Source organism: Jatropha curcas, chromosome 9, assembly GCF_041381405.1.
Source record: "Jatropha curcas cultivar XTBG-Jc1 chromosome 9, XTBG_Jcur_1.0, whole genome shotgun sequence".
Taxonomy (NCBI): Eukaryota; Viridiplantae; Streptophyta; class Magnoliopsida; order Malpighiales; family Euphorbiaceae; genus Jatropha; species Jatropha curcas.
In genome coordinates, this window is record NC_143159.1 from 8,894,040 (window position 1) to 8,914,383 (window position 20,344).

At 31.0% G+C, this 20,344-nt stretch overlaps 1 protein-coding gene and 1 long non-coding RNA gene across 3 annotated transcripts; one reads left to right on the plus strand and one right to left on the minus strand.

Annotated features, from left to right (window-relative positions):
• Positions 1–537: 537 nt before the first annotated feature.
• Positions 538–7,525, minus strand: LOC149493571 (uncharacterized). Its single transcript, XR_016322698.1, has 3 exons — positions 7,243–7,525; positions 969–1,093; positions 538–874 (listed from the first exon to the last, which is right to left on the minus strand). It is a non-coding gene; the product is annotated as an uncharacterized LOC149493571 (long non-coding RNA).
• Positions 7,526–15,468: 7,943 nt separating this feature from the next.
• On the plus strand, positions 15,469–18,571 carry UMAMIT22 (nodulin MtN21 /EamA-like transporter family protein). 2 transcript variants are annotated; one of them, XM_012210621.4, is made up of 7 exons: positions 15,469–15,734; positions 15,821–15,883; positions 15,973–16,089; positions 16,301–16,547; positions 16,743–16,901; positions 17,607–17,758; positions 18,177–18,571. In XM_012210621.4, exons 1-7 carry the CDS (start codon positions 15,532–15,534, stop codon positions 18,316–18,318), a joined length of 1,083 nt encoding a protein of 360 aa, XP_012066011.2. In that variant the 5' UTR covers positions 15,469–15,531; the 3' UTR covers positions 18,319–18,571. The 2 variants fall into 2 exon arrangements, with proteins under 2 accessions (XP_012066011.2, XP_037497634.1); XM_037641706.2 differs by lacking the exon at positions 17,607–17,758.
• The last annotated feature ends 1,773 nt before the right edge of the window (positions 18,572–20,344 follow it).

Consider the following 20,344-nt stretch of genomic DNA (forward strand, 5'->3'; position numbering starts at 1 on the left):
GTAGATGTCACATTTTGAAACTTACATTTAGAGAATGTCAGTTTGACTTTTCACATTGTCAGTTTGGATTTGTTTTTACTTTTATGCCTTTTTTTTTATTTTGTTAAGCATTAGTTTGTTAGTAAATCAGAATTTTAATCGCTTTGTGTTTCCTTTTTTATTAATTTTCTATTTTTACTATCAGTATTTTAATTGCTTAATATTTCCTTTAGTATGAGTTTCATAGTTTAATGCTGCCATTTTTTTTTTTTTTTTGTGCTGCCGTTTTTTTAGCCAGCTCTTCTTTTCTTTGTTTCGTTTCTTCTTTTTCTGCCAGGATCCTTTAAGTGTTATTATTATCAATTTAGATTGAATTATTAAAGTGTAATCGTTTTAAGTTATGTAGATCTTGGTTTGTCATATATATATATCTCAATATGTTTACCAATATAAAATATCATACATGTATACCATATTTGCTTTTATTACTTCAAGAAGTCGAATTATATCTAAGAAAGAGATAATATGCAGATGAATTCAAATCTTAAAATGTTCACACTTCATACTTCAATAAGGTACTTTAAACAATAAAACAAGCAATTTATTAAAAGTTGAGATGTTCTTAAAAAAAAGATATTTCTTTTTCATCAATAAAGAATGTGATCTCATTCGGATATTTATTCTTTGCTTGCATGTAGATCAACTGCCGTATAAACTTGGCAGGGAATACTTCTGGGTAGTTGATCATTAGAAATTTACCGAATGGAGCTTGCTTGAAGAGTTTCAACTGACATTTTGTTAACTTCTCTGTTATATCGTCAATTACTTTGAAGCTACACTGGTTGTTCAACCGCACTTTATGGTCCCATTTATTTTTTAGTCTAGCAAAATTTTCCTGCATGTTTTTTAATATATTGCATTCGTTAATGGTATATATTCATATTTTGCTTTTTTATATATGCTGTAGATATAGGTAGATAAAATTATACCTCCTGTGGTTGGTTTCCTTTCTTCTTTGCTTTGGTTGATGGTATACCAGTCCTAGCTTGCTTTGTTTTGGTAGGTGTTTCTTTTTATGGCATTTTTGTTTTTGCCATATTGTTTTTATGTCATGCTGCAAACATATCAATATCTAGTTAATAATAGTTAAATCTACAAATCATGCATGATTTAGTGTATATGCATATCTACTGCAATACAGTTATTTATACACGTTGTTTAATTTTTACAAATTATTCAAATATATCAATTTGATTCTCATCAAGTCATACAACAATATACCACATATATATATGTGAGTGTGCACGCGCGCGCGCCCGTGTATTTCATGTATTTACTATCCCAAATAGCATCAAATTGCATAATGGGTTTATAGAGATTTATATATTTACGGTATTTACAGTTGACTACCATTCCATCAATTTGCACAATGACTTACAATATACACATATATTTACTGTATTTACATTCGATTAAGATAGTCATATCTTTTGTATTTTTATCAGCAGAAGATACCAATCCTTGAACACTGATTTACCTAATTCCGATAGTTACTGTACTTACAGTACCCAAACATGCATCTATATATTTCAATCAGGTTATAAATGTGTATGTAATCATAGTCTAAATCGTGTATATATGAATATATACCACAGTTCAGTTATTTTCACACTCACATATCAATGAGCATTTGTTGTTGAATGGTTTTTTTATATATACCGTATTTACAGTAGCCAAACATATTTCTATATTTTAAAGTACCTGTAGAAATTAAAGGAAAGAATATGTTTTATTTCTTTCAATTGTGTTATATTTTTTCAACCTCTGCTCCACTATATATATACAAAAATTGTTCCAATATAGGAAGTAATCTAAATAGGAATAACCCTAAACTAGGAAACATAATCTTTACACTAATTAGGAATAAACCTAAACTAGGAAACACAATATTTACTTTAATCACAAAGATTTCAACACTCCCCCTCAAGTTGGTGCATAGATATTACTTATGTCCAACTTGCAAACTAAAGTATGAAACAACTTGCTATGCAAACCCTTTGTGAAAACATCAGCTAGTTGCTCTTTTGAAGCTATATAGGAGACGCTTATAAAACCTTCAACTATCTTCTCTTTTATAAAGTGACGACCAATCTCTATGTGCTTAGTTCGATCATGCTGGACTGGATTGTTCATAATACTGATGGCTGCTTTACTATCACAAAATAAGGATATATTTGTTGTTTCAACCAACTTTAACTCTTCCATTAATCTGCGCAACCATAGAAGTTCAAAGATTCGCTGTGCCATAGCTCTATACTCAGCTTCTGCACTGGACCTTGCAACAACAGCCTGCTTCTTGCTTCTCCATGTGACCAGGTTTCCTCCAACAAAAACACAATAACCTGAGGTTGATCTCCTGTCATTAAGGGAACCAGCCCAATCCGCATCTGTATAGCCTGTTATTGTTAAATGGCCATGTTTAGAAAATAAAAGTCCTCTACCTGGAGCTGATTTTAAATATCTCAGAATCCGATGCACTGCTTCTAAATGAGACTCCTGAGGGTCATGCATGTACTGACTCACTAAACTTACAGCATAGGCAATATCTTGTCTAGTATGGGCAAGGTAAATCAACCTTCCAACCAATCTCTGATACCTGCCAACGTGAACTGAACTTCTCACTCCAGCTTGAAGCTTATGATTAGCTTCAATAGGTGATTCTGCAGGTTTACATCCTAACATACCAGTTTCTTTAAGGAGATCAAGGATATAGTTTCTCTGAGAAATAAAAATCCCTTTTTCTAACCTGGCAACTTCTATCCCAGGGAAATATCTCAACTTTCCCAAATCCTTAATCTCAAACTCCCTAGCTAACAAATTTCTCAAGTGAGTCATTTCTTCTTCATTATTTCCAGTCATCACTATATCATCAACATACACAATAAGCAACGTGATCTTACCTTCATGATGTTTAATGAATAAAGTATGATCAGCATCGCTCTAAATATACCCAAAGGAAAGAATAGCTTTACTAAATCTTTCAAACCATGCTCTTGGTGATTGTTTTAGCCCATATAATGACTTCTTCAGCTTGCAAACTTTTCCTCTAGTTTTGTCATCATCAAATCCAAGAGGAATCTCCATATACACCTCTTCTTTCAAATCACCATATAGAAAAGCATTTTTAACATCAAATTGATGTAACTCCCAGTTAAGATTGACTGCACAAGACAACAAAATTCTGATTGTGTTCATCTTGGCTACAGGGGCAAATGTTTCCTGATAATCAACACCATAGGTCTCGCTGAATCCTCTGGCTACCAATCTAGCCTTGTACCTCTCAATTGAACCATCTGCCCTATGTTTAACTGTGAACACCCATTTACATCCAACTGGCTTCTTTCCTGGTGGAGGAGTTACAAGATCCCATGTCTCATTTTTTGCCAAAGCTCTCATCTCCTTAACCATTGCAGCCTTCCATTTTGAATCCTGTAATGCCTCTTGCCAATCCTGCGGTATAGAAATAGAAGAAACAGACAAAACAAAGGCTCTATAGGAAGGGGACAGAGCATTGTAGGAGATGAAATGGGAGATGGGATGTTTAGTGCATGTTCTAACTCCTTTTCTAAGAGCAATAGGGATATCAAGGTCATTGTCAGAAGGGCTAAAATCAAGATTAGGATCAGAATCAACAGGAATTAAAGAAGACTCACCAAATTCTTGCTCTTCTATATCTTCAGGGATTGAAATTGGAGAGGATGGTTGATCAGAAGTCTCATGCTCCATGGTTGTATCTGTATTAGTCTGTCGTATGTAGGTTTTCAAATCAGGTCTATCCAATCTTCCTAAAATTTGGGTGGTTGCTCTCTTTTACTATCTATGTCTACAGAAATCTCCCCTTGGAAAGAAATGTCATCCATCACCTCTTCCATCTGATATTTCTCCCCCTGAAGAGGTGACTGGGAAGAAAAATAAGATTCAAACTCTCGAAAGGTAACATCCATACTCATAAAGTATTTCCTGGAAGAAGGATGATAACACTTGTATCCTTTTTGAGTAGTAGAGTAACCAACAAACACACACTTCAAGGCTCTAAGATCTAATTTGCTGAGACCATTCTGATGAACAAAGCAAACACATCCAAAGACTTTAGGAGGTACAATATAAGAGTTTTTTCCTTAAAGAACCTCTAATGGAGTTTTAAAATTCAAAGTACAAAGAGGCATACGATTGATAAGGTAAGCAGCAGTCAAAATAGCATCCCCCAATATGGTTTGGGAAGATTCATAGTGAACATAAGGGACCTAGCAACTTCCAGTAAATGCCTATTTTTCCTTTCCGCTACTCCATTTTGAGCACTAGTATTGACACAACTAGTCTGATGGATAATACCATTAGAATCTAAATAGGTACGAAAATCTGCATTCATGTATTCAGTACCGTTATCAGTTCTTAGGATTTTAACATGCGCATCAAACTGAGTACAAATCATTTTATGGAAATTCTGAAAACATGAAAAAACTTCATTTTTTGTTTTCATCAAATAAACCTAAGTCAATTTAGTACAACAATCAATAAAGGTCACAAACCATCTATAACCAGAAAGAGAGACAGTTTTAGTAGGACCCCAAACATCAGAATGAATAGTAGCAAAAGGAATCAAATTTTTATTATTAATCGGAGAATAAGAATGACTGGTGTGTTTGGCAAGTTCACAAGCATCACATACTAATGAATTAAAATCACATTTAGCAGACAAAGTGGGAAATAAACGTCCTAAAACAAAAAAAAAAAAAAGGATGTCCTAATCTCTTATGCCATTGAATAACTTCATCGGAAGGATTTCTAGAAGTTCCTAACAAAGCTTGACTGGTACTCGAATTTGAAAAATGACAAACGTCATCCAACAGATACAGTCCATCGCGCAAGCTACCACTGTCAATCATTCTCCCCGTGTTCAGTTCCTGAAATATACAATGGGTCGAGTAAAAAGTTACTTTGCAATTAAGTGCTTTTGTGATTAAGCTGACAGATAATAGAGTAATAGGAAATCTGGGAACATGAAGAACATGGGAGAGTTTAATATTGGAAGTACAGTCAATAGAACCTGTGCCAACAATTGGTACTAAGGAGCCATCCGCAATGCGAATTTTGTCTGTGCCTTGATATTTAGAATATGTGAGGAAATGTTTTCTAGAGCCTGTTGTATGTTTATTTGCTCCTGAATCTATAACCCAAGAGGGTTTTGCAATTTTTGCAGAAAGGTAAGGAAAGCATTACCTGAATTAACAAAATTGGAGGCCACAGTTTGAGTTGAGGACGAATCAAGCTGTGACAATAATCATTTCAGGGACTGAATCTCCTTATTAGAAAAGCTTCCAACAGTAGATGGTTCCTCAGATAAAGCTCCGCTATCAGATATGTGTGCCTGTGGTTTAGAAGAACCGACCCGCTTTCCTCCACGCACTTTAGTTGGGCGTCCATGTAATTTCTAGCAGAACTCCTTAGTGTGCCTGTTCTTACCGCAATAGTCACAAAATAATTGATCTCTATCTGAAGAACTATTCTTTGCAGCCTGGATATGTTCTCTTGCAGAATTAGCAATCAACCCTACTTTGTCAATGGTAGATCTGTGAACCATAGCGTTCCTTCTAGTCTCCTCTTGTTGTACAAATGAGTATGCTTGTCGTAAGGATAGAAAACGATCTCGTCTAAGAATTGAGACTCGAATCTAATCATACTCGTTATTTAGGCCAGCCAGAAAATCATACACACGTTCTACTTCAATCAACTTCTGAACTTGAGTCGCATCATCAGTACATCTTGCTTGAAAGTCTTGATAATAATCTAGTTCCTGCCATAACCCACTGAGTTCAGCAAAATATGGTCAGATCTCCCTGCTTGTTTTCATGAACTTTCTGTCGCAATTCATACCTCTGAGCATAGTTTTCAGTTTGTGAATACGTCTGTGAAGCAGCATCCCATATCTTCTTAGCTGTATCAAGAAGCAAATATCCTCGGGAAATAGTTGGCTGCATAGAATTTATTAACCAAGACATAATAAGAGAATTCTCGAATTTTCATTTGTTAAAATCCGGATCTGTCGAAAATGGTTTAGTCACTCCACCATCAAGATATCCTTGCAAACCTCTTGCTTCAATAAATAATAAACAAGACCAAGACCAAGACCAAGCCAGGTAGTTTGTTCCATCTAACTTCACTAGACTAATCTGAAGTGAGAGACTCTCTGAGTGAAAACTTATATCCACCTTCTTTTCGTCACCCATACTGTCAGATTAAAAAAAAATTCAAACAGCAGTGGCAGAAATACACTGGAAAAAAATGGAAAAAATTCCAAACGCAAAACTGGTGCTGAAGAACAGTAGGGGAAAATCGCCACGACAAGTCAAGCTCGTCGGAACAAGAAACGTCAACGAAGCTCGCCGGAAACAGCCGCATGCGCCGGAGCGTGAAGAATGGCCGAAATCTTCTGGAGGCGCTTGTGCACACGCGCGTGGTCGAACGGCGACGCGGCTTGGATGGAGGGCCGATCGGCGATCCCTCTTCCTTCTGAGCTGGGCGGTGACGGCCAACTCCCACTCCCGGCGGTACTGTGTGTATCTCAGCCCTATTTCAAACTGAAACCATTGCCGAAAAATTCACGGCAATGGCTCTAATACCATGTAGAAATTAAAGGAAAGAATATGTTATATTTCTTTCAATTGTGTTATATTTTTTCAACCTCTACTCCATTATATATATACAAAAATTGTTCCAATATAGGAAGTAATCTAAATAGGAATAACCCTAAACTAGGAAACATAATCTTTACACTAATTAGGAATAAACCTAAACTAGGAAACACAATATTTACTTTAATTACAAAGATTTCAACAGTACCAATTAACCAATATGTATATATATACTGTATTAGCTGTAGCCAAACAACCCTTCAATTTTGACACTCATTTACCAAAATCTAACTAAATATTTTCTTTATTTTTACATTATAAAAAAATGCTCACTTACAACCCTCTATTAGAACTAGAGAATATATTTGTGAGGTTTTTTAACCTCAATTTTTGTTACAAACTATATAAGAAAGATGTCCGTACAATATCAATCATCAATTTGCCCAAATAAACCCATAAAATCTTTTTTTTTTTTTTTTTTTTTTTGTTGTAGATCTGTGTACATACTTGATGAAATAGAACTCATATTTTCACATGCATTCTCATTATTAGTAAAAACATGGGTACTAACCTTTGAATCTCAGAGAATGGTGGCGACTTGGTGGAGTTTAGTTGCAAAATATTTCCTTTCTTGTCGTTTTTCTTCTCTTAAACGAATTGAGGTAGGGTTTTTTTTCCTAAAGATTGGCTGAATGGCGGTTGAAGATAATGTAAATCGCAGTTGGAAATCGCATGATATTGAGGGATTTCCCAAGGATCTTGCCGATTTTTCCAGAGCGATTGTAGATATGGAGAAGTGGGCTGCTGTCAGGTTTTCTTTTCTATTATGTGAGTTGCATTAGTTATGGGTTAGGGATAGTAACACTGTGTTCTTTAACAAGTTGGGTGGTTGATGGGAAGAGATTACTTTTGATATTTTTAAATTATTTTTTACCAAATGTGTTAGTTTCTCAATTTTTGATATTTTATGACATTTAATAAAATATGAAGCCTTGATTATGACATTTGCCTAAGAGCCATTTACTTAATGTATATTTATCCAATGCAAAAAAATCTAGGTGTTAGCATTAAATGATTTAAATCGAAAAATTAAATCAAACTGCACTAAACGCCAGTTTTGAATGATTTATCTTTTGAAAAGGTTTGGTTTGGCTAATAATTTATTAAACCGCTTTCAAAATAATTTGGTTTGGTGTAAACCGTTTAAACTAAATCAGACTGCATTAATATTCTATGATACCATTGTTTTAATTTAATTATTATATATTTTGTCTAATTTGAAACTTTGAAAATACACCTTGTGAACGTGACAACTTTTCTATGTCATTTCTTATGTTCTTAATGCTATAGTATTGAAAGAAATTTATTTGTTTTATAGATAAGTTCTTATTGGTAAGTTACACTTTGGTGGATCACAAATATTAATTATATATAATCTTATTGTTTTTGTAAATTTAAATGCAAAAACTGATATTTTATATGTTATACTTTATATTATCGAACGATTGATTATTTTTTGCTAGTTATATTTTTTTCTTATGTTATATATGATAAGTCATATACGAATTCATTATGTTGTTTAATTATAATTAAAATAATTATTAAATTATTTTAATGGCATCAAATTGCAAATCAGATCCTAACCAAAGCATTTAATCAATGAAATCAAACTAAATCAAACCGCACCGTGGTGCGGTTTGATTTAGTTTGATTTCATTGATTAAATGCTTTGGTTAGGATTGAAAAATCTATAAACCGTAATATTTAGATATTTAACTTTGAGAGGAAAGTAAGGAGGAGAAATGATTTTATTTATTTATTATTATTATTATTTTTTTTTTTTTTTGTATAACAAACTCCCAACAGTGCCTTTCCAGACATTATACTCGTGTTTTCTCTCTTAAAGGTATTGAGGTCACTAACCACCTCAACCAACACCTTGTTGGTGGAAAACCGATTTTATTAATAGTAAAATTATGAATTTAACCTTTACTTTTTTTTCTCCAAAACATACAACAAATAGGGATAAATTTATAGTTCTAATTATTTCTTCTAACTTTTCTTCAAATTGCAGAGAAAATTGTATATGGATCGCATAATTTTTCTCAATTTTCTTTCCTTTCATATTTTTCATCAATTCAAACATAACGTAAATTAATGGTATATGTAATTGCAATGGATAGAATTCACCCAAACAAATAATTAGTAGAGCTAATAGCAATCAAGTTATTTAAAGGAGCCTCAACTAAAAGCATGGCCATATTACAGTTCCCAGAACCCGAACCAGTGGTTCGAAACCGGTCCGAACATGAACCAAAATCGATGGGAACGGGAATCGTTCCGAACCGGAACTGAAACCGCAGGTATACAGTTCAATTTCGATTCTAATATTTTGGGAACTGCAAACTGACAGTTCCAAAAACTGGTCGGAACCGGATAGAACTACTGGTTTTCCTGCGGTTAGAACTGCCGGTTCGAACCGGTCGAACCGGCGGTTCTAGCCGTTACAAACTGTCAGCAGCCTTTTTTTAAAAAAAAATTTGTTATGAAATCTCTTAATTACCCCTCCCAACAACTATAAACGGCTACATAATGGCTAGTTTCAAGGGTATTTGTGGAAAAATGATTTTTTAGATTTATTATAAATACCTCATTCCATTCCGTTTATAATTTCCTCACACAAAAATCTCTATTCTTTCTACACTCTACTACACTCTACTCTATATTATTCTTCTCTACTCTACAATCTCTCTAATTTTCATTCACAATTTATTGTGAATTAATTTTTTCAAATTCCAATCTCTAATTATTCTCTCTAATTTTTTTTATTCAATTTTTCAAATTATATATTATTTTCATATAATGGCAAGTGGAGGAAACTCAAATTCTGCTAAGGGCAAGGGAAAGATTGGAGAAACACAATATTTATCTATCCCTACAAACGACATTTTTGATTTCACTCCCAACCGATTTAATTTTGAGGGATATCTAAATGAAAATATGGAAATTTCAACTCAAGAATCTGAATTTAATAATGAGCAATTACAACGAGAGGAAGAGGAAGAGCAAGAGCAAGGTACACAACTTCTTCGAAGAGCAAGACAAAGTTCCGACATATTCGCCATTCATTTCACACAAAAATTCAAAGGTGACAAAATGTTCTATGTAATTTGCAATTATTGTGCAAAATCTTATATATTTAAACAATCGGGCGGCTATGGATCATTTTGGAAGCATTTGAAGACAAAACATCCAACAAAAATAGGAGTTGATCGGTCTCAAATACAAATTTCTAGGTACGCATCTTCTAACATTTCTTTATTTTAATATTCTGAAAAAAAAAAAGAATTAGCAAAAATGATTTCTATGGAACATTTATCTTTTAGTTTTGGTGAAAAAGTAGGTTTTAATCAATATTGTCAAAAAGTTTTAAATCCTTCTGCTAAAAGAGTGCCAAGAAATACTGTAAAATGAACTATTATTTCTTTATATAAAAAAGGAAAAAAAAGAGTTTTCTAAAATGAAAATTCGTGTTTCAATTTATTGTGATATTTGGAGTGATCATTGGCAAATACATTCTTATATGAGCATTACAAGTCATTGGATTGATAATAATTGGAAAATTCAAAAAATAATTATTGCATTTCATGCTTTTGATAATAAACATACTGCAAATAATATTTATAGAATAATTGTTTCAATTTTAGATGAATATACGTTGACAAAAAAATTTTTTCAATTTCATTTGATAATGCTTCTGCTAACACTAAATCAATTATTGAACTTAAAAATATTTGTGAACCAAATATTGGTGAAAAATTTTTTCATATAAGATGTGTTTGACATATTTTAAATTTATGTTTCTAAGATGGTTTAAAAATTCTTGAATCTTATATTTCTCCAATTAGAAAAGCTATTTCATATTTATGGGGACATCACCAAGTGATGAAAAGTTGGGCCAAATTTTGTAAGGAAAATAATAAAAGACCAAAACGTTTTCTAAGAGATGTTCCAACTCGTTGGAATTCAACATATAAATTATTAAATGAGTCTTTTTCATACAAAGAATTATTGTGCATTTGTTACTAATAATATTGAAGAAATTAATTTATATCCACAAAATTGGGATATTTGTGCAAAAATTTTAGATATTTTAAAAATTTTTAATGATGCTACCTATAAATTTAGTGGGGTTTATTATCCCATAGCTCATTTATTTTTACCTATGTGTATTAATACTATTAGTGCACTCCAAGAATTTGAAAATGATTTTGTATTAAAAGATTGTGTTTTTTCAATGAAAAAAAAAATGGTTATCTTATTTTAAAAATATACCACCCATTTATCTTGTTGCGATTGTATTTGATCCTAAATGTAAAATTGAAGTTTATGTGAATATTTGACTATTTATTATGAATTATTAAATCTTGATATAGAAGATAGTGTTAATAAAAATGTAGTATTGCATGAAGTTAGACAAAATATATAGAATTATATAGTGAATTTGTTCAATTTTCTAGTTCATCTAGTTCTAATTCTTCTCAATTCAATATTTAACAATTTCCAACTCAAAGGTTAAGTAGTGTTGGTGTTGCTGAACGCGTTTTACTACAAAGACAAAAAAGACCAACGGAACCTGGTTCTTTTTCTGAATTTGATAATTATCTAACCACTTCTTTTAAGTTTGGTGATGATTATGCAGATAATAATTTTTTAATTTTAGATTGGTGAAGTCATCACGTCAATACATTTCCAATACTTTTTTTAATTGCAAAACAAGTTTTAGCAGCTCCGGTCTCCACTGTTGTGGTTGAACAACCTTTTAATCAAGAAGGAAACATACTTGATGAAACACGATCTCGTAGGACACCCGATTCACTAGAAGCACAATCATGCGTGGATGTTGGGGTAAGGCCGAACTAAGAGCATAAGAAAATCTAAAGGAAAATGAAGATTTATATGATCTTTAGGATGGGTCCTCAACGGGAACATCAACCAGTGGTGGAAATAGCGAATAAGGTAAAAGGGGTAAAATTGGTACAAGGTAAGTAAGAACTACGTGGGCTTTGATTCCTCTAAACCCCAAGAGGATATGTAGGAAAAAAATTAAGCTCAAGCCCTTTTTTAAAAAAAAAAATTATGTTCCAACTTTTTTAAACAAAAAATAATTTTAGTTGAAGACTTTTTTTAAAAAAATAATTAAGTTCAAGTCTTTTCAAAAAACATAAATTTAATTGAAGAATTTTTTAATTTTTTAAGTGTATTTTTTTTTAGAAATAATTTTCACAAATTTTTAAATTTTGAAAACCGGTCTTCAAAATTTAAAATTTGAAATTATGTGATTCACCAAAAATCGGTTAGAGAACCGACTGGAACCGTCGATTTTGAAACCGTTAAGGAACCAGAACCGAAACCGGAACCATTCGATTCCAAACCGGAACCGAAACCGAAAATTTTCGATTCGGTTCTGGTTCCAAATTTTTTGGAATCAGAACCGTGGCCATGCCTAACCTTGACATCAATAATTGTGTCAGAAATCATAAAAAGGGTAGTGAAATGCCAAATCAAATTGCCACGATCTTCTTCTAAAAAAATCGATCATATGCTTGACTAAAAAAAAGCTTTTTAGCAACCGATTTTTCTATCGCTAAAAATAATCGTTCACTAATTCTATACGGTGAATGTTGGTGTTTAGTAAAATTTTACAGCATTTGCTATTAAAATGTAAAATGATTAAGGGTATATATATATATATATATATATATATATATATATATATATATATATATATATATATATATATATATATATATATATATATATATTAAAGGTAAATATATTATTTTAATTTTAATTTATTATATAAATAGAATAGATTAACTAAATTTTTTATAATAATATAAATAAAATGATAAAAAATAATTTTATTATTAATTATTTTTATAAGGTTAAAAAAGTCCAAATATAATAAAAATACAAATCAATTACTATGTGATAAAAAAAAAAAAAACCTCAAAATGTAACCGGCAGAATCAATATCTACTTGAGACTTCTATCAACTATCAATTGTTGATTTAAAAGTCAACTATTAAGTGTATGAATCAGTTGAACAAAATACCTTCTTAGTAGGAACTGTTTTATTTATATTTCATCAAAACGTTTAAGGGAGTAACGTTTTATAACATTCTTATTCAAACTCTAAACACTCATATAAAAACTGCGTTTCTCAAATTCTAAACACTTATATAAAAGCTACACCCGAAATAATAAAATAGAGAGTGTTTTAACCTAAATTAAAATATTAAACACTATATTAAAAATTATTGCTGGGCAAGGCCTGGTGACATAATCATAGACAAATCTCATTAAAATTCATATATCTTACTACCACTTAAAACAGGGAATATCCAACATGATATACATTGGATTTTTTTTTTTTTTTTTTTTTTGGGGGGGGGGGGGGGGGTGGTGTAAGATCCACAAATAACAAATTGAATGACATAATGGGGTTTTTGTGTTTATTACCTATTATTGATTTAAATGGTGGCAATGCTGCTCTTAGTCTACGATACGACTCATTTTGAATAAGAATATCATCATTAATTAATAAGCGTCACACGCTTGTTGGTGCTTTCCACGAGTTCGCATGCCTACAGGACTTCTATACTGTCACTAAACAAAGATTTTCATCAACTTCTTTTTTTTTTTTTTTTTTTTTTTTTTTTTTTTTGAAAGAGTTCATCAACTTCTTAGAGATACATATTATCTTTAGTTCAATCACTAAGTAAGATTTATGTAGTTTAAACGGCTGAGACGACTAGGAAAATCATACACATTTTTTTCCTTGAATTCAATTAATTAAACAATTAATGTTCGTTTTTATCATTTTAAATGAATAGTTATTTTTACCGAACACTTCTCATTTAAACCGTTATATAAATAGCTATTAGCTAAAGGGTCTATTCAGTAAATTTAATTATTTTTTAGTTGTTAATTGTTTTAGTACCGTTTAGCTGTTAATTGTTTGAATAACTTTTGATAAAATGCTAAATGCTAAACATTGCTTGAGTTAACTTTTTATAAAGCACTACCTTAACCTCTAAAAGCTTGTTCAAAACTTGTGTTACCAAACACTATAAAAAATATCAATCAAAACGCTAAAAGCTATTTAAAAAGCTGTTGTCAAATACAGAGTCAAAAACTAATAGCTAACAACTACTACAGTTACTTACTAAGGGAATTAATATTGCCAAATAGTCCCATTATCTTTAGTTCAATCATTAAGCAAGATATATGTTATCTGAAAAGCTGAAACGACCTACATCAGGGGACTAGAAAAAATTGTTTAGGGGCCAAATAAAAATTTTTAAAATTTTAGAGGCCTAAATATAATTTTTTTATATTTTAAGGGATTAATTTTTTTTAAACAATTTCTTGGGATGCCATGGCCCTTAAGTCTCTACGCCTGTACCCGTAACTTTTGCATTATTGTTAGGACACTGAGAAAGTGTACACTATAGCCCTAAATGGGTTACTTCTTTTCTTTGTTTTTTTGTTTTGAGGTCTGATTGTATTTTACAAGTTAGCTTTCACAATTCATATATAGAATTTTATTTATTTAATTCGATCAAAATCCCACTATCCATTTACCAGAATGGCTTTAGAATGACACTAACTACTTCCATCTTATTCATTTTTACTTATTTCAGTTTGAAATTGAACCAAAATTGATATATTATCATGTTTAAGTTGAGTCCTTGTTTCTGAAAAATAATTCAATATTTTTCTTTTTCATTGAAAAATATTTTCTAATCAACCCATTTCTATTTTTTACTTCGAATATTGAAATTAGTTAAAATAAGCTAAAATTTTCAATTTATAAGACTATCGAAACATATATTTAAATTATAGAAATTCTATATGTTAAATTTTCTTTTTTTTTACTCTTCTTTTAAGCTCTATTGAAATGTATCTTATACCACTTAAGCTACTCCTTATGGGAAGTAAAAATTTATTATTAAATATAAAAAAGAACATAAAAATAGTAAATGGTAGAAGTCACCGGTAATAACTGTGTTGCCGGTGATAATTAGAGGTAATAATAATGACTATCGATGATTGATAAATTAATAAATATGTATTTATAACATTATAATAAATTTATTAATGTTTGGAATTTTTTTCCGTTTAAAAGGGAAGTTATTTTCCCTTCCAAAAAAAAGAAAGTTATGTTCTTCTAATACCACTTAATCTTTTTTTAATAAAAAAATATTCATTTAATAATTTTCGTAAGCATCCCAAAGGTAAGATTATCTAATACTTCTGCTCATATTCTTGTAAAATCCAACAATATTTACATAGGCAATAAAACATTATCCTTCGAGTCAGGGGCGGAGCTCCATTGGGGTCCAAAAGGGCTGTGGCTGACCAAAAAATTTAAAAAAAAAAAAAAAATTATATTTTAATCTTTCAAAATATAGAAACATTACATTTAGCCCTCTAAAGACTTTAAAAAATTTTATTTCGCTTCTCCGATATAATTGTCCCAACTCCCCACTGTTTCTCGTTAGAAATATCCGGTACGGTCTCTACTCATAACACCGTAAAAACTTAATTACATCAATCATGCATAGGTCCTTTATAGTGGAGGATGTAGAAGAAGATACACTTGAAACATATTTTTAGTGGGCCCAAGATAAAAGGAAAACTTCTTTTCTTTTTTTTCTAAAAATAAAAAAGTACTATCAGAAAAGAAGAGGGACACACACAGAGACCCTAGCCTATATATTGAAGAGCTTGTGATGCTTAAAGAGTATCAGTAGTGCATTTCTCCAAGAATAGGTCAAAGACAGTGCAAGAAATGAAGAGTCTGATATACTATTCCAATGTTATAGAAGGCAATAAGCCTTACATTTCAGTGCTCTTTATACAGTTTGTATATGCAGGAATGGCTTTGTTCTCTAAGGCAGCAATTTCTAAAGGAATGAACCCTTTTGTCTTTGTTGTTTATCGTCAAGCTTTTGCCTCAGTTGCATTAGCTCCATTTGCTTTCTTTCTTGAAAGGTTTCTCTCTGCTTTTCCATTATTTTTGGGCTTAATTACCTTGTTACTTTGTTAATTAATTATTGGTGAATTTGGATTAATTGCAGCAAGAAAGCTCCTCCTCTATCAAATGGGTTACTTTGCAAAATCTTCTTCGTTTCCTTTTTTGGGTATGGTTTTCTACTAACTTAAATTGGTGAAGAGAAGAATTCTGCATTGACAGATAGATTTATATATCTGAAAATTCGAATTTTTGCAGACTTGCTATGAGTATGAACCTCTACTATGTCGCCATCAACAACACAACTGCGACATTTGCTGCTGCCACCACTAACATAATTCCTGCCATTACCTTTATAATGGCTGCCCTATTAAGGTGAATTCTGTGTTTTTTTTTTTTTTTTTTTTTTTTTTGAATAATTTGAGCAATCAACATTAAAAACCTCGAAATGATTCTAAAATTACTATTCAGACTTGCTGTGTTTACTTCTGTATCAAAAAATTACTAAGCGGAAATTTGCAGTTTAGTTTAATATAAGATTTAAAGGATAATATATCTAATTTCTTGAAAAATATATCAATTTCAGGATAGAAAGTATTTCCATATGGCATGTGCATGGGATTGCGAAGTTATTGGGTTCAGCAATAACAGTCTCTGGGGCTTTAGTTTTTGCCTTCGTCAAAGGACCTCCATTGAAGTTCATGAGGTGGTATCAAGACACTTCTAATCATAACCCATCCATGAAGAATTGTTGCTCAACACAAGAGTGGATTAAAGGGTCTCTCCTTATGATCTCAGCCAATATATTGTGGTCTCTGTGGTTTGTTTTGCAGGTAAGTAATTATATATACATATATTCATTTCTTTAATTTCTCTCTTTCTTTCATTTCTTCTAGTTAATTAATTAAACTTCTTTAATTGAAAATTGAAAATTCATAGTTCAATAGGACTCCATTACCACTAAGTCAAAGCTGACTGGTTTATTTCTATGTTATTAAATAGTGTAGTTCTTATCTGTGCTCTTTTAGGGTCCCATTGTGAAGCAATATCCGGCAAAATTGCGTCTCACAGCTCTCCAATGCTTCTTTTGCTGCATACAATCAGCTTTTTGGGCCATTGCTGTGGAGAGGAATCCTTCAGCATGGAAGCTTGGATGGGATGTTCATCTTCTTGCTGTGGCCTACTGTGTATGTCCTATACTCCACCATACCACTCTTTAATATATGCATATTAAATCTTTAATGAAGGCAAGAGTAGAATTGTAAATTAGTAATGGACCCGCTATTCACCGAGTTCAAATGAATTGTTATCAACTCGAGCATCGTATATAGCCCACAAGTTACTTGACTCATTTCTAGTAGTGCCGGTTAATGTTTGAGGCTCATCACTCTGAATAAGCCAGAAAAAGAAAAAAAAAATGCAGTTGTATATTCTGCTAAGAAAGGTAAAATATCTTAAAATCTTCACTCAGGCTATTTTATATATGATGTGTAAATACAGTAACCGCTCTCTTGGTCAATTAAGACTGGCATTAATTTTAATGTCCCAAAGTTTATGTCTTTAACTTTCTTGGATGTTTTGTTGCATTAGACTATTGGAAATCATGATTGATGGGCCCCTAAATCAACTATAGTGGATTACTTCATTAAGCAACCCACTTTTTCAAAATGCAAAGTGGAATATTTCTTTTATTATTATTTTCTTTTTCCTTTTCATTCAGATTTGATTGCAACTTCCTCCCAAGGGATAGGACGATTCCTTAGAAAACCTGTATTAGACTTGATTTCACTAATTGCACTTAAATTTAGATTCCATTGTTTGTTTCCCATAAATTAATAATTTAATTAAAAAATTTTCTGATGTTTGAGGCATTATTATAATTTTAATGACAGGGAATAGTGGTGAATGGAATTTCTTACTGGTTGCAAGTATGGACAATAGAGAAGAAAGGCCCAGTTTTTGCATCAATGTTCACTCCATTAGCACTTGTTATTACTGCCATCTTGTCGGCATTTTTGTGGAAAGAAACCCTTCACTGGGGAAGGTCTAATCTTTGCCTTTTTCTATAATTTAAAGCTAATTTCTCTAATTACAGCTAACTAACAATTTACCAACAAGTATTGAAATGAGTGGTTCGGCATTATTTTCCCTTAGGTTAAAAAGAGATCAAGAATTCGATCCTCATAAATGGAGCAAATACTCGCTGGGAACATTTTACCCTTTAGTAGGCCGACCCGGTCTAGAATTTAGTTCTAATTCAATGGACTGGGATACTTGTGATTAAGTAAAAAAAAAAAAAAAAAGCTAATTAGTAATTACTTAACTAACTATAATCTACTATGTGACCATATGATCACGTATCTTCAATTGACCTTATTGCTTTTATTTCTTTAAGCATATAATTATGGACCATAATCCAGTCTTCTTCTTCTTCAATTGACAAAGGTTAATCTCTATGGCAGTGTTGGTGGGGCAATTTTGCTGGTGGGTGGGCTTTACGGTGTACTATGGGGGAAGAACAAGGAAGAAGCAAAAAGTGTAACAAATGAACAAGTTGCAGAAACTAACGAGGAAATCACATTGGAGTGCATTACACATCAGTAGGTGATGGGAATAGAAAAACAAGTGACCTTCTCCATGCCTATAATAATCACTTCATAGCTTTCCTTTCTAACTAGGAAACTTAGAATATGAGTCTAGTCAATTTTTGTTTTCTATTTCTTTGTTTCTTCCCTACTCCCCTTTTTTTTCAACCATATATAAATGGACATATTCATATAGATACATTAGATACATAAGTAATGTATGTTTGTATGTATTTTTGTATGTACATGTATATGTGGTTAAAACAAATATATGTTCATTTTCTAGAATAGCTAGTCTTTTCTTGTAACTAATAGATGAACATGGGGAAAGTCAAACTTTTATGGGTAAAAAAGGTATAAATTATATTATCTTTATCCAAAATTGGGTTTTAGAAATGAAATTATTTACACTCAATAAGTAGGCATGAATGTGGTTCCTGAACCATTGGTTTGGATTTCAAAACTACTGGGTCCGATTATAAAAAAGTTAGAATCAGAATCGAACCGACTTTAGACGGTTTCTAAGATGGTTTTGGAACCATCGGTTTTATTTTTTTTTTGGTTTTAAACCGAAATTAAATAATATATTTTAAACTTTTTAAAATATTTTTAAAAGATTTGTAGCTTGAATAAATAATAATAATAATAATAAATATTACTATTGAAAAAAACTAAATCAATTTAATTAAAATTCTTAAAATTACTTTAAAAAACTATAATAAAATAAAAAAATAAGTTGGGAGTTTTTTTTTAAGAACATATTTTCACGGGTTCAAACTAGAACCGCCAATTTTAAACTAAAATCGTCGATTTCGATTTCAAAAAATGAAAAATCGGAACTGAACCTTAAGTTCACGGTTCAATTACGATTTTAGAAGCAAAATCGTTGATCATGGTTTAATATCAATTTTAATCGGTTTGATTTCAATTTGATTCTGGTTTGAAACCGAACTATGATCATTCCTTTCAATAAGATGTGTTTTTCATTTTAATGAAGTGAGATGTATGTATAAAATCAATTCCTGAATCCTACACGAATGTAAAGAAAAGGTTTAATCTATCAAAATAATGTAAAATGGATCTGTTCATACATTTGCTATCAATTATGTTTTGGGGTAGATTTTTTAAATATAAATAATTAAGTTTCTGAGCATATAAATCAAATGTTCATAGTTGAATCGAATATCAATTTTGTAATGTGAAAAACCACAATTTAATATGATAACGATGGACTTAAAAAATAAAAATTGATGCAAACCAAGATATAATCTAATAGTAAGTGCATGTATAATCTGACAATAAATTTATATTCAAATCTCCTCTTGAATCCTAAAAAAAATAATAATAAATTGATGTATAAATTAAAATATAAATCAATTTTATACCCTAAAGTAATAGTTAACATAATGGATGCTTTTCCACGATGACCATGACGATGATGATGAAAGATTGTTGCTATTTTTTTGGCTCAATACATCATTTAGCTCTTGAATTTTGATAAAAAAAACATTGCGCCAAATTGAAATATAAAATCGACCTTGTGGCATTTTGAAATTCATTTTTTATAATAATTTTACACTTTTTTATACTAAAACCAATAAATTTTAAGGTTTTTTATTTTTATTTGCAAAATATTGATTTGATGTGTAGTTAATATAATTTTTAGAACAATAATTTTACTTTTTTTCATTTTTCAGTAAGTGTTTAATCGATCTAATTGTATAAGTTAAGGTGTTTAATTGGTCAAATAAAGTATTTAACATGTACAATTTTATAAGTTAAAGTGCTCAACTGATCAAAATAAAAGTTGAAGCTGCCATAAGATTTTTTTGTAAAACTACAGGGCGAATTTATGTATTTAGTTTTTTTTTTTTTTCCCCTTTTCTTTTAAGTTAAGGTGTTTTCTAATGAATATGATATGAGTATGGGGCTTTTTATTTATTTATTTATTTATTTTAGTATTAGGAGATTTCTGAGGTTTAAAATAGATTTAACCATTTCTTTACAAAAAAAAAAAAAAAAAAAAAAAAAGGAGTTAACCATTA